Raw genomic sequence first — 14,796 nt, forward strand, 5'->3', positions numbered from 1 at the left:
AGGCGAGTACTCTACTATTGAGCTATCCCCACCCCAACCCCTATGCTTAGAATTTTCTAACAGGTCTTGGTGATCACAGTGACACTAATGTTGAGTTCGTTCAAGTATTTAGGCAGATGCAGCCACAAGTGTGTGCATGATCTGTTCCTAAGCCCCTTGAACAGCACAGTGAAATATAATCCCAGTCACGTGTATCTGATCAGGGCTGGCATCGGGGATCTGAGCCCTGTGGAATCCTGCACGCAGATCTTCCTTAGAGACTTCTGTTACCTGGGTACACACGCAGTGAGCCTGGCTTAGCAGGGCTTTGTTCGATAGCCCAGAGATCAAGTATTAACTCCATCAGCACATTATGTGAATTAAATAGGGAGTCACCTGCCACTGTCGAAGCATCTGATTCTGAAATGCAGAAGATGGAGGTTCTTAATGTCCTCTTCTTGCTCTGCAGAATGACTCCAGGAGGACTTTTGAGATTGACTACAACAAGGACCGCTTCCTCAAGGATGGCCAGCCATTCCGCTACATCTCAGGGAGCATCCACTACTTCCGGGTACCCCGCTTCTACTGGAAGGACCGACTGCTTAAGATGAAGATGGCTGGGCTGAATGCCATCCAGACGTAAGTAGGAGGACCTGGCTCTCACCTGGCTCTCACCTGGGACTGAACACCCACACCTGGAAAAGGGGGTACTGCATTTCCCAGAACAGCTATTCCATTGCTCAGAAATGGAAAATAGTCCAGTGTGGCCTCCTGGGAGGGGCTTATCGTGAGCTGACTCTTCTTCAGGTAATTAGGCACTTCTTCCAACCTTGAACTGTGTCGCCAGCAGTCATAAAATAAATATCAGCTTAAAAAGGCAAAAGCAAGCAACCGTGGGCACCTACGAGCTGCCAGGCACTTGACCCGAATGATTCCTTTCTCTGAGGTAGGCATTACTGTTCCCATTATATCTAGTAAGACTGAGATTTGCCCAATGTCATAGCTTTGGTCAGAGGTCCAACTAGGATTTCAACATGAGCATTTGTAGGCAGCCATAGCATCTCTCAGCTTGTAGCAAAATGAGCCTTACTCTAAGGTAGATTCCTAAAACCCAGTTTGTCTTCTTGATTCTGCTGGAGCAATGGTATAAGGCCAGACTAGAATTACCCCAGTAGTTGTCTATCTTCATCTCATCTCTTCTGATGTTGCATGGTGACTAATGGGGAAGAAAGTTGGGGTGGCTGGCCACTCTGGGTTTTGCAGCGCTGATGTGGATTACAGATAACTTTTCAAAGATGAGTGGTGAGGAAACCTTTAGATGGTTGAGTAGATGGTTAGGGAGAGTCCCACACATTATTCTGGGTCTAAGGCCACTGGCAGAGTGAACCTAAGTTCATCCGTTATTACTTTACACACTGAGTTCTGGTAGACCAAGGCTATCTGTCCCAGGGAACTCAGAAATCATGGGGTTGTAGGAGAAGGACATAAGCCAAGGTCATCAAAGAGACCTTTGGGATGGGACTGGGTGGCTTCGTATTTGAATTTGTATCCCAGGCTGTAAGTAGCCAGGGAGCTGAGAGTTCTTATGGTCATTTTATTCCTTCTCATGCTGTTTCTTACAAAATCTTTTGCCCAAATGTAGGGTTGGAGGTTTGCCTACTTAAAGTTTATTTTTTATAAAGTAAATATACCTCTTAAAATTTTAGCAAAATATTTTTATTTTCCAGACCTTACACAGGTATATATAATTTTTATAGATTAAGTGTTCTTGTAATTCTTTATTTTTTTGTATTTTGCTTTTTAAAGTTTATTTTGTGTTGGAAGGGTTTTTTGTTTTGTTTTTGTATACATTTTTTTTGTAAAGATTGTTTTGATGGGGACCATTAGGTATAGCTCAGTGATAGAGCCCATGCTTAGCATGCTAAAGGCTCTGGATTTTAATAAACTTTGAAGTTCATGTGCCACCATTCACATATATTTCTCTTTTTGAAGTCAAACATTAAATGGGAATGAACCCTCTTTGTGGGTCATGAATTTACAAATGTCCCCAATTAAGACTGATTAGCTTGGGTAGCTGCTGTGAAAACTTTTCCCTAACCAGGCCTCTTCCTGGGAGGCTGCCAGAGAGAGGGTCTCTGGTTCCTCCCCAGCAGTTCAGAATTTTTGGGGGACATATGCATGTTTGCACTATTTCCCCTTAGTTTTTGTAGCACACCTCAATTCAGTTCTTTAAACAAAGTATAACTATGAAAAGATAAAAACATGACTTAACAAATATAGCAAATATACCAAAAATTTATTTTACCCAGGGACTAGGGGTGTAGCTCAGTGGTATAACACTTGCCTAATATACATGAGAACTTGGATTTCATTCCCAGCACTACAAAAGAAAAAAAAAAAAAAACAAAGTTTATTTAACACATGCCTGAAGGAACTAGCCAGATGGTAAAACCAAATGAAAGGAAAAATCTGAGGAAAAGAGGTTTGTAGGGTCAGTCTAGAAAGCCATGCTGAAATGAATTTGTCTTTAGAGTTGAAATTGGTCAATATCATAAAAAAGCAATGAAATACTAACCTTTAGAGTTATCTTCTTGATAAAACAAGAATTATTTATATCCCAAACAAGCAAAAAACCATTAATCTGTAACTTCAGAATCTTTCCCCTAATCAATAGTCAATAGTTAAATAAAATATTTCCCCCATAGAATGAAGGAGGTCTTGCTGGGGACAATCCAGTATAACATGGAGAGGAAATGGGTTTATCCTTTTAATCATCCTTTTGCCTTATTTCCAAGTTCTGGATAGTTTTTCTTAAACTTCCTTCCCTCTTTTGTCCCAAGAAGGCCCCCTTCTCCTACCCCTCCTCCTCCTTGACTCTGCCAACTGTCCCAGGAACAGGCTGTGTGTCTCTTGGCAGGTATGTGCCCTGGAACTTTCATGAGCCCCAGCCAGGACAGTACCAGTTTTCTGAGGACCATGATGTGGAATATTTCATTAAACTGGCTCATGAGCTGGGACTGCTTGTCATACTGAGGCCTGGGCCCTACATCTGTGCAGAGTGGGACATGGTAAGTGTGGCTAGACTGGACTCCTCCTGCCTGGGAGGCTGCAGGTCTAGGTAAAGTGAATTGAAGCATAAGACTGTAATTCCAGTTGACCTGGGACCTGTGACTGTACCCAGCACAGGGGTCTGTTACCATAGAAGGGAAGGACCAGGGCAGGGTCAGAGCATGAGTTCTCTTGGTGGTTCATTCACAGAATTCAGTTTTCTCATCTGTCAAAAGTGGCTAGTGCGGGGCTGGGATCATGGCTCAGTGGGAGAGCACTTGCCTTCCATGTATGAGGCACTGGGTTCCATTCTCAGCACCATCTAAAATGAATAAAATAAAATAAAGGAATTGTGTCCATCTACAACTAAAAAGATTTTTTTTTTTTAAAGTGGCTAGTGGTGTCTACTTTGTCTACCTCACAGAGTAGGAATGATGTTAAGTGGAATAATTATATAAAAAAAGCCTTGATTCTCAAAACATTGCATTAATACAGAGTGATTATAATTTCACTATGTTCTATTTTCCCTGAAAGTTATAAACCAAAAAGTGCAGCTCACTCCTCCCTGAAGCTTTTCTTTTCCATCACTTCTAACAGTAATTTCTTTCTCCTGTAAGTTCCTTTCATGAAATACTTTTTTTTCCCCGTCCTAGGGAGGATTACCTGCTTGGTTATTAGAGAAAGAATCTATTGTTCTTCGCTCTTCTGACCCAGGTAAGCTGGGTAAAGAATTTTGAGAAAATTTATGAATGATTAGATAATTTCTATCAAAAGAGTCAGAGATCTTGAAGTCTGAGCTACTTCTGCACAAATACTTCTGAAACTTATTGAAAGTGTAAGTGTTAATTGCCATTCACTGTTTTATATTAGACATTGAGCATGTAGTCAGACTTTCTTGGACAACTTGACCAGATCTTGCTGATAAACTGGTGACTTTTGGAATTGGCATTGAGCCCTGTTTGGGGCTGACCCCAGGGCTCTTTCTCCTATATGCTTTGTATGTGGCACAACCAGTGATCACGCTAACCTAATCAAAATGGCAGAGGGAGTTTGTGGGGCAGTGTTGCTGGATTGCTTGGTAGCTGCAGTGTCTTCTTTTACATAATGATTTGTGAATGAGAGCTTTTTTTTCCTTTTAACCCATGAGAGATTATTTTAGCTATAACCCCTGAACAGTCAGAAGATCCCATGGGGCTGCATTGGTTTTCCAAAGACTCCCATCTCTCCTGGGTTTGTGGAAGTGACTTAAGTCAGCTAAAACTAATTAAGTGTAGTGTATAAAATGCCAGTATATTGCATTGTATATATATTTTTCTCTTACTATATCATTTTTGTTTATTTTGTTTGGGTACTGGGGATTGAACTCAGGGGTACTTGACCACCAAGCCACATTCCCAACCCTATTTTGTAATTTATTTAGAGACAGGGTCTCACTGAGACCTTAGTGCCTTGGAAAAAGCAACTTTTGAACTCACAATCCTCCTGCCTCAGCCTCCCCAGCCACTGGGGTTATAGGCATGCACCACTGCACCCGACTATAATTTGTTTTTAATTTAATTATATAATTTAATTTTGAAAAGAAAAAAAGCCTTATTGTGATTGAGAGGGGGGAACGTGGCATTCAGTCACTCTTCCATTCATTCAGCAAACATTGCCTGGATACCTCCTGTGGCCTGTGGCGAGGATGGACATAGGCATACCAAGCCTTGCCCACCAAGGAACTTGGCTGAGGAGACCTGGCTTTCAGGACGACCTTGATCAAGTTTTCCTTCTGGGTAGCTGCCCCATTTTGGAAGATAGTTGTTGGGTCTTGTTATATCCTGATTGGTGCTATAATAAGGCCTTATCAAAGTCTCTTTTAACTAAACAGTGTGTGATATGTTAAATCTCTCTTGTCCAGATTACCTGGCAGCCGTGGATAAGTGGTTGGGAGTCCTTCTGCCTAAGATGAGACCACTCCTCTATCAGAATGGAGGGCCGATTATAACAGTGCAGGTAACCATGGAGTGGCATATGGGGCGGGGGAGGTCTCCATCCATCTGCATTATATCAGTGATAGGACTGAGGCAGACACCAGCCTCAGCATTGTTATTTTGAGGGGTAATGCCACAGATGGTACTGTTACTTAAATTGCATTGCCATTTTTTTCCCCAAAAAGAATGATTTTTGCTATGTGGCCCTGAACTCCTGGGCTCAAGTGATCCTCTTGCCTCAGCCTCCCAAGTCGCCGGGACTACAGGCACACACGCCCGTGCCCAGCTCTCCTGTTATCATTTTTTTAATGCCTGTATTCTGTGCTGGACGCCCTAAAAGTGCTGTGCAGTCCTTCTAGTCACTGCCTTTTAAATGAAGACGTTCAGAAAGGTTAAGCGAGTTGGCCAGGGTCACCCTGCTGGTGGCCAAATTCGGATTGCACCCTGTTTCTGCTGATCTCATAGTCTGTCTCTTTCGCTCATCATGCAGTCTCTTCTGGATGCAGGAAGGCTGCCTGAAGCGAAGTGCTTTGGTGTCTGGCCTGCTTAGGCCACCAGTTATTCCTGGAATTGAGAGGATGTGACGGAGGCCATCCAGCAGCTTCCTGCTCCCACTCTCCTTCCTGGTGTTCTTAGTTGTGCAAAGACTGACACTCTGGGATCCATCACATGGCACATATTTTCCATATGAAAAATCAGGACACTTGGCCTGGAACAACTTTTTGGTGTTTGTAAAATTACTTAGGTGAAATGTAAAACCACATTTGTTGGATATTTACAAAGGTCTTTTTTTTCTTCTTTTTTTTTTTTTTTTTTTTTTTAAGTTTTGGTAGGTTATCTCTTTTTAAATTTTTTTTTTAAGTTGGAGACAGACACAATACCTTTATTTTATTTATTTGTTTTTATGTGGTGCTGAGGATCGAACCAGGTGTCCCACATGTGCAAAGCAAGCCCGCTACCACTGAGCCATGATCCCAGCCCACAAAGGTCGTTTCTGCATCTTGGAACATCAAAGGAATGCAGTGTGGCACTTGCTGAGGGAGTGTGGACCAGATTTCCTTTTTACAAATAGTGCTGTGGACAGATTGTAGGGACTGGTGAGTGTGGGGAGGGAGCATGCTCTAGCTAGTCCCTCAGGTGTAGGTGGAATGAGGTATTGAGAGGGCTGAGCAGGTCAGGGGTCCACTAGGAGACAGCACAGTGGAAGGAAATTGCAGGCCAGGTGGCTGCCCACAGAGCAATGTGCTCGTAGCCCCAGGTGCTCCTTATCTTTTATTCACCTGAAGTCTGTACTGGTTAAGCTGAGAGAGTTGCATCTTTCTGTGTGGAGAGAGCAGGTCTGAAACTTGATCACTCTTTGCTCTTGCACAGCTGGGGTTTCTTCCTTTTTCCTTGGGTGAAACCTTCTTTTTAGCTGCCACTATTTTTCAGTTTTTGTTTCTTGAACCACTTTCCATTTCTGCACCTTTTGGCTGTGGAAATGCCCCCCCCACCCCCACCCCCACACACCGAATGGAATCAAGTACTAACTCTGCAGAAGAACCAAGCTGACTGTCTTGGGATGTTTTTCCTTGTGTCCATCCTCGCGACCTCAGATGACTTTAACTTGACCCTCAACCCAGCCAGGTGACTCTGCCCTCCTCCTCCCTTCCCCCTCATTTCTACCTGCCTGAATTCTGCCCACCCCCACCATCATTTTTGCCCCTTGTTTACTAAGTTGACAAGGACAGAAAAATACCAGAAAGCAGAGAATATATGACTGTCACTCAGACCTCGGGAACAGAAGGAAAGCACTTCATATTTTGGGAGTTTCCTTGAATATTTTACCGTAATTTTCTCTTTTTCTTTTTCTTTTTACTGAGTAAGTTAACGTTGTGTGACCAACTTCCTGTGTGGCTTTTTCCACTTCATTCTTATGTCAAATATCTTTTTTCATATCAATAGAAGTTCTTTGTGAATCACCTTTTCACTTTGTATCTTTTTTTTTTTTTTTTTTTTTTTTTTTTTGGTACAGGGATTGAACCTAGGAGCACTTAACCACCAAGCCCTTTTAATTTTTTATTTTGAGACAGGGCCTCACTAAATTGCTGAGTCTGGCCTCAAATTTGTGATTTTCCTGCCTCAACCTCCCGAGTCACTGGATTCTAAGTGTGCCGCTCCTGGCTCCACTTACATCTTTTTTTTTTTTTTTTGGTACTGGGAATTGAACCAAGGGCACTCAACACTGAGTCCCTGGGGGAGCCCCTTTTTTTTTGGATTTTATTAGAGATAAGTTCTCACTGAGTTGCTTAGGGCCTCGCTAAGTTGCTAAGTCTGGCTTTGAACTCAGGATCCTTCTGCCTCAGCCTCCCAAACCACTGGGATTACAGGCATGCACCACCCACTTATGTCCCACTTATGTCTTTTTTTTTTTTTTTTTTTTTTTAGCATTTTTCCCCTTTCCCTCAAATTTTATTTTTTTTATTATTATTTTTTTTTACGTTTACATAGGGTAATGATGTTTATTTTTTTCCCTTCCCCCCCACCCCTCCCACCCCTCTTTTCCCTCTATACAGTCCTTCTTTCCTTCATTCTTACCGCTCTCCTTAGCCTAACTCTAAACCTAACCCTAAACCTAATGCTAACCCCTCCCACCCCCCATTATATGTCCTCATCCGCTTATCAGCGAGATCATTCGTCCTTTAGTTTTTTGAGATTGGCTTATCTCACTTAGCATGATATTCTCCAATTTCGACCATTTGCCTACAAATGCCATAATTTTATCATTCTTCATTGCGGAGTAATATTCCATTGTATAAATATGCCACAGTTTCTTTATCCATTCATCAACTGAAGGGCATCTAGGTTGGTTCCACAATCTGGCTATGGTGAATTGAGCAGCAATGAACATTGATGTGGCTGTATCTCTGTAGTATGCTGATTTTAAGTCCTTTGGGTATAGGCCAAGGAGTGGGATAGCTGGGTCAAATGGTGTTTCCATTCCAAGCTTTCTGAGGAATCTCCACACTGCTTTCCAGAGTGGCTGCACTAATTTGCAACCCCACCAGCAATGTATGAGTGTTCCTTTTTCACCACATCCTCGCCAACACCTATTGTTGCTTGTTTTCTTCATAATCGCCATTCTAATTGGGGTGAGATGAAATCTTAGGGTAGTTTTGATTTGCATTTCCCTTATTACTAGGGATGTTGAACATTTTTTCATATATCTGTTGATTACTTGTACATCTTCTTCTGTGAAGTGTCTGTTCATTTCCTTAGCCCATTTGTTGATTGGATTATTTGTATTCTTCGTGTAGAGTTTTTGAGTTCTTTATAGATTCTGGAAATTAGCGCTCTGTCTGAGGTATGGTTGGCAAAAATATTCTCCCACTCTGTAGGCTCTCTCTTCACATTTCTGATAGTTTCCTTTGCTGAGAGAAAGCTTTTAAGTTTGAATCTATCCCAGTTGTTGATTCTTGCTTTTATTTCTTGTGCTATGGGAGTCCTGTTAAGGAAGTCTGATGCTAAGTCAACAAGTTGAAGATTTGGACCTATTTTTTCTTCTATAAGATGCAGGGTCTCTGGTCTGATTCCGAGGTCCTTGATCCATTTTGAGTTGAGTTTTGTGTAGGGTGAGAGATAGGGGTTTAATTTCATTCTATTGCATATGGTTTTCCAGTTTTCCCAGCACCATTTGTTGAAGAGGCTATCTTTTCTCCATTGCATATTTTTGGAACCTTTGTCTAGTATGAGAAAATTGTATTTATTTGGGTTTGTGTCCATGTCCTCTATTCTGTACCATTGATCTACCTGTCTATTTTGGTACCAATACCATGCCGTTTTTGTTACTATTGCTTTGTAGTAGAGTTGAAGATCTGGTATTGCAATACCCCCTGCTTCGCTCTTGCTACTGAGGATTGCTTTAGCTATTCTAGGTTTTTTATTCTTCCAGATGAATTTCATAATTGCTTGCTCTATTTCTGCAAGGTACATCATTGGAATTTTAATTGGAATTGCATTGAATCTGTTTAGCACTTTAGGTAGTATAGCCATTTTGACGATATTAATTCTGCCTATCCAGGAACATGGGAGATCTTTCCATCTTCTAAGGTTTTCTTGAATTTCTTTCTTTAGTGTTCTGTAGTTCTCATTGTAGAGGTCTTTCACCTCTTTTGTGAGATTGATTCCCAAGTATTTTATTTTTTTCGATGCTATTGTGAATGGGGTAGTTTTCCTAATTTCTCTTTCTGAAGATTCATCACTTATGTATAAAAATGCATTGGATTTATGAGCATTGATCTTGTAACCTGCTACTTTACTGAATTCACTTATGAGTTCTAAAAGTTTTCTGGTGGAATTTCCAGGTTCCTCTAAATATATAATCATGTCATCAGTGAACAGGGATAGTTTGAGTTCTTCTTTTCCTATTCATATCCCTTTAATTTCTTTGGTTTGTCTGATTGCTCTGGCTAGAGTCTCAAGGACGATGTTGAATGGAAGTGGTGAAAGAGGGCATCCCTGCCTTGTTCCAGTTTTTAGGGGGAACGCTTTCAGTTTTTCACCATTTAGAATGATATTAGCCATGGGCTTAGCGTAGATTGCCTTTATAATGTTAAGGAATGTTCCCACTACCCCAATTTTTTCTAGTGTTTTGAGCATGAAGGGATGCTGTATTTTATCGAATGCTTTTTCTGCATCTATTGAAATAATCATGTGATTCTTAACTTTAAGTCTGTTGATATGGTGAATGACATTTATTGATTTCCAAATGTTGAACCAACCTTGCATCCCTGGGATAAAACCCACTTGATCGTGGTGCATTATCTTTTTAATATATATTTGTATGCGATTTGCTAAAATTTTGTTGAGAATTTTTGCGTTGATGTTCATTAAGGATATTGGTCTGAAATTTTCTTTCCTCAATGTGTCTCTGTCTGGTTTAGGTATCAGGGTGATATTGGCTTCATAGAACGAGTTTGGGAGGGTTCCCTCCTCTTCTATTTCATGGAATAGTTTGAGGAGTATTGGAATGAGCTCTTCTTTAAAGGTTTTGTAGAACTCGGCTGAGAACCCATCTGGTCCTGGACTTTTCTTTGTTGGTAGGCTTTTGATGACCTCTTCTATTTCATTGCTTGAAATTGGTTTATTTAAGTTGTGTATGTCCTCCTCGTTCAGTTTAGGTAGTTCATATGTCTCTAGAAATTTGTTGATGTCTTCGAGGTTTTCTGTTTTGTTGGAGTATAGATTTTCGAAATAGCTTCTAATTATGTTTTGTATTTCACTCGTGTCTGTTGTGATGTTTCCTTGTTCATTCCGAATTTTAGTAATTTGAGTTTTCTCCCTCTTTCTCTTTGTTAGTGTGGCTAAGGGTTTATCAATTTTATTTATTTTTTCCAAGAACCAACTATTTATTTTGTTAATTTTTCCAATTGTTTCTTTTGTTTCGATTTCGTTGATTTCGGCTCTGATTTTAACTATTTCCTGTCTTCTACTACTTTTGGTATTGGTCTGCTCTTCTTTTTCTAGCGCTTTGAGCTATAGTGTTAAGTCGTTTATTTGTTGATTTCTACTTCTTTTTTTGAATGCACCCCATGAAATAAATCTTCCTCTAAGTACTGCTTTCATAGTGCCCCAGAGATTTTGATATGATGTGTCTTTGTTCTCGTTTACTTCTAAGAATTTTTTTATTTCCCTCCTGATGTCTTCTGTTATCCATTCATCATATAATAGTGTATAATTTAGTCTCCAGGTATTGGAGAAGTTTCTGTTTTTTATTCTGTCATTTATTTCTAATTTCAATCCATTATGATCTGATAGAGTACAAGGTAGTATCTCTATCTTCTTGTATTTGCTAACAGTAGCTTTGTGGCATAAAATATGGTCTATTTTAGAGAAGGATCCATGTGCTGCTGAGAAGAAAGTGTATTCGTTCTTTGTTGGATGGTATATTCTATATATGTCCGTTAAGTCTAAATTGCTGATTGTGTTGTTGAGATCTATAGTTTCTTTATTCAATTTTTGTTTGGACGATCTATCCAGTGGTGAGAGAGGTGTGTTAAAATCGCCTAGTATTATTGTGTTGTGGTCTATTTGATTTCTGGAATTGAGAAGGATTTGTTTGATGTACGTGGATGAGCCTATGTTCGGGGCATAGATATTTATGATTGTTATGTCTTGCTGATTTATGCTTCCCTTAAGCAGCATGTAATGTCCTTCTTTATCCCTTCTGACTAGTTTTGGTTTGAAGTCCACATTATCTGAGATGAGGATGGATACTCCAGCTTTTTTGCTGTGTCCGTGTGCATGGTATGTTTTTCCCCATCCTTTCACCTTTAGTCTATGGGTGTCTCTTTCTATGAGATGAGTCTCTTGCAGGCAGCATATTGTTGGATTTTTCTTTTTAATCCAATCTGCCAGTCTGTGTCTTTTGATTGATGAATTCAGGCCATTAACATTCAGGGTTATTATTGTGATATGATTTGTATTCCCAGTCAATTGACTCATATTTGTTTTTGACATGATTTGGTTTCTCCTTTATTTGGCTATTCCTTTAGGCTAGCGCCTCCTGTTGCTGATTTGCATCGTTGTTTTTCATCTCTTCCTCATGGAATATTTTGCTGAGAATGTTCTGTAATGCTGGCTTTCTTTTTGTAAATTCCTTTAGCTTTTGTTTATCATGGAAGGATCTTATTTCATCGTCAAATTTGAAGGTAAGTTTTGCTGGGTATAAGATTCTTGGTTGGCATCCGTTTTCTTTCAGGGCTTGGTATATGTTGTTCCAGGCCCTTCTAGTTTTTAGGGTCTGGATTGAAAAATCTGCTGATATTCTTATTGGTTTCCCTCTGAATGTAATTTGATTCTTTTCTCTCGCGGCCTTTAAAATTCTGTCTTTATTTTGTATGTTAGGTATTTTCATAATAATGTGCCTTGGTGTGGGTCTGTTGTAATTTTGTATGTTTGGAGTTCTATAAGCCTCTTGTACTTGGTTTTCCATTTCGTTCTTCAGATTTGGGAAATTTTCTGTTATTATTTCATTGAATAGATTGTTCATTCCTTTGGTTTGTTTCTCTAAGCCTTCCTCAATCCCAATAATTCTTAAATTTGGCCTTTTCATGATATCCCATAATTCTTGTAGATTCTGTTCATGATTTCTTACCATCTTTTCTGTTTGGCCAACTTTGCTTTCAAGATTAAATAATTTGTCTTCAATGTCTGAGGTTCTGTCTTCCAGGTGTTCTATCCTATTGGTTATGCTTTCTATGGAGTTTTTAACTTGGTTTATTGTTTCCTTCATTTCAAGTATTTCAGTTTGTTTTTTTTTTCAGTATCTCTAACTCTTTATTGAAATGATCTCTTGCTTCCCGTATTTGGTCTTTTAACTGTTGATTGGTGCGATCATTTAATGCCTGCATTTGCTCTTTCATCTCCTCCTTCAATGCCTGCATTTGCTCTTTCATCTCCTCATTAGCTTCCCTGATTGTTTTAATTACGTACATTCTGAACTCCCTTTCTGACATTTCTTCTGCTGTGCTGTCATTGGGTTTTATTGATGTAGTATCTAGGTTTGTTTGGGACATTTTCTTCCCTTGTTTTCTCATAATGGTCAGTTGTCAGTGGGACCCTGAGATATTGCAGTTTTCCGCTATTGGCTTATAGTGTCCCGGTAGATTTCCAGTGTATCACCTCCCAGCCTTCAGTAGCCTGATGTCTTGGAGGAATCTGATAAAGCAGCGCATCCAAAGAAAACTGCCCCTAGCCCCCTACTGGTTCCACGGTTTGGAACTGGCTCTGTGCGGAAATGCTCTCACTGTGGGCCTGCACCGTGCAGCTGGCCGTGTGGGAGGAGCCCACTGCCGGAGTGTGGAAGGCTACCTTGGGAAGACTCTAGCTGCCCTGCCCGGCTCCAATAAGCCACCTCTATCTGGGCCTGCCACCCGGGCCGAGCTTTACCCAGTGGGCAGACTCACCCGTGGCTCTATTTCAGTCCGAGTCTCTCAGTGCCTCCCCTTCTTAACTCTTGGGTTCTGGAGCGACTGGGGGTGCAGTCTCCCTCTAGGCCGCCATCTTGGATCGCCCCGTGAAGAGAGCCTGCAGCCGGAGTGGGCAGAGCTGCCTGAAGAGGTCTCTGGCTGCCCTGCCCTGATCCCAGAGGCTGCTTGCAGATCGAAGCTCTCCGTTGGTTCGGGGGCTTGTGGCTGGTTCTATGTAAAAAGACTCTCACTGGGCGGTCAGCTCCGAGAAGCTAGCCTTGAACGGCACCTCCCACCGCAGGGGTCCAGGCTACTTGGGGAAGTCTCTGGCTGTCCTATCCTGGTCCCCCACTTATGTCTTGAGGTGTCGTCCACATACATGCTCCCTCTGTCCAAAAGCTGTTCTACTTGACTGACTTGGCTTCAGCAGGACACTCAGAACCTTTGGTTGGTGCCTCCTGCTGGGAAAAACCTGTGGCGATTCATCCTGTTTCATCTCTGAACAGTTGTTTGACTAGTCTCAACTCTGTGCATGTCGGCCTGGCAGCCATGAGGTCACATGGGTTTATGAACACATCACACCCACCCGATGGTTCTGGAACCGACTAGAGGTGGATGGGTTGGATAGGAAAGACTTGGAGGATTGGGAGAGAGTGTTTCTGTGAGTACAGGTTTCTGAAAAAGCTGGTTTCTTCAGGTCAAGAGGTAGAAAAGGATGAATTTACTCACTTCATAAGTTTGGTGCTTCCTCTGAATTCCCAGGGAATTTGAGGAGGCCCTGGAAGCTTTGCAGAAGCCAAGGTAAAAATGAGGTAGTATGGGGCTCAGTGGTAGAGCACTTGCCTAGCATGTGTGAGGCACTGGTTTCAGTCCTCAGCACCACATAAGTAAATAAATGAAATAAAGGTATTGTGTCCATCTACAACTAAAAAAGTTGTTTTTTTGTTTTTTTGTTTTTTTAAATGGGGTAGTTTGGAATGCTTCCATCCTGCCAAGGCCGTGAGGGTCTTTACCCCTCATGTTTTCCAGATGCAGATAACCAGGCTTGACCTTATGATTCAGCCCTTTCTTTGCCTTTACAATTCAGCCAGATCTGCAAATGCTTCTCTTCTGGAGGGATTAGCAAAGCCTGTGCCACCGTGGTAGTTTGCACACATGTGTTCATCTCAGTTCATACCTAAAGCAAGCCAAACACCCATCAAAAATATCCAAGGTGAAAATAATTTAGGAGTTTTACCCCAAACTTGACTTCATCCGGTTAATGAGGTGTCCATCATGTGGTCATGGGCCTATTTATGCCTAATGTTTTCAAAGAGCAACAACTGTAGAAGTCTTTGTGTGTAATACTGAGTGAGATAATTACTGTAGAAAGAAGACCTGCAAACTATGGCCCATGAGTCAAATCTCGCCTGCCACTTGATCTTACCAGAGGATATTACCAATGCAGACATGCCACTTGTTCATATATAGCCTAGGGCTGCTTTGGAACTCTAGTAGCAGAGCTAAGTAGTTGAGGAAGAAACCCATATCACCCAAAGCCTAAATTGTTTATGCTCTGTTCTTTATTGAAAAAGATTGCTGACCTCTGTTCTAGAAAAATCAACATTCCTTTGAATCTCTGTGACTTTTCTGTGAGCCCTTTTCCATTTGTGCGTGTTTCCCCTACCCTCAACCGCAGCCGTCACATGCCTCTTTTTGTTAGTTTTTCTCTAACTGGCTGTGGTATACAGCTTCAGTTTAGTCTTACTGGCTAGCTTTTCAAGCGCTTGGTAGATGCTAGGTACTATACAACATCATGCATTGACTCAGTCCTCATAACAACCTGGTGAGGTAGGCACTGTCAATCT

The 14,796-nt window shown here is 41.3% G+C and overlaps 1 protein-coding gene across 1 annotated transcript in view; it reads left to right on the forward strand.

Annotated features, from left to right (window-relative positions):
• Positions 1 to 14,796, forward strand: part of Glb1 (galactosidase beta 1) — a 100,252-nt gene that overhangs the window by 24,689 nt on the left and 60,767 nt on the right. Inside the window, exons 2-5 of the mRNA XM_047531791.1 lie at positions 449 to 618; positions 2,897 to 3,047; positions 3,681 to 3,741; positions 4,928 to 5,022. Of these exons, the coding sequence (XP_047387747.1) occupies positions 449 to 618; positions 2,897 to 3,047; positions 3,681 to 3,741; positions 4,928 to 5,022 (477 nt within the window). The remainder of the gene's footprint in view (positions 1 to 448; positions 619 to 2,896; positions 3,048 to 3,680; positions 3,742 to 4,927; positions 5,023 to 14,796) is intronic.

The sequence above is a fragment of the Sciurus carolinensis genome, chromosome 17, assembly GCF_902686445.1.
Source record: "Sciurus carolinensis chromosome 17, mSciCar1.2, whole genome shotgun sequence".
NCBI classification, from domain to species: domain Eukaryota; kingdom Metazoa; phylum Chordata; class Mammalia; order Rodentia; family Sciuridae; genus Sciurus; species Sciurus carolinensis.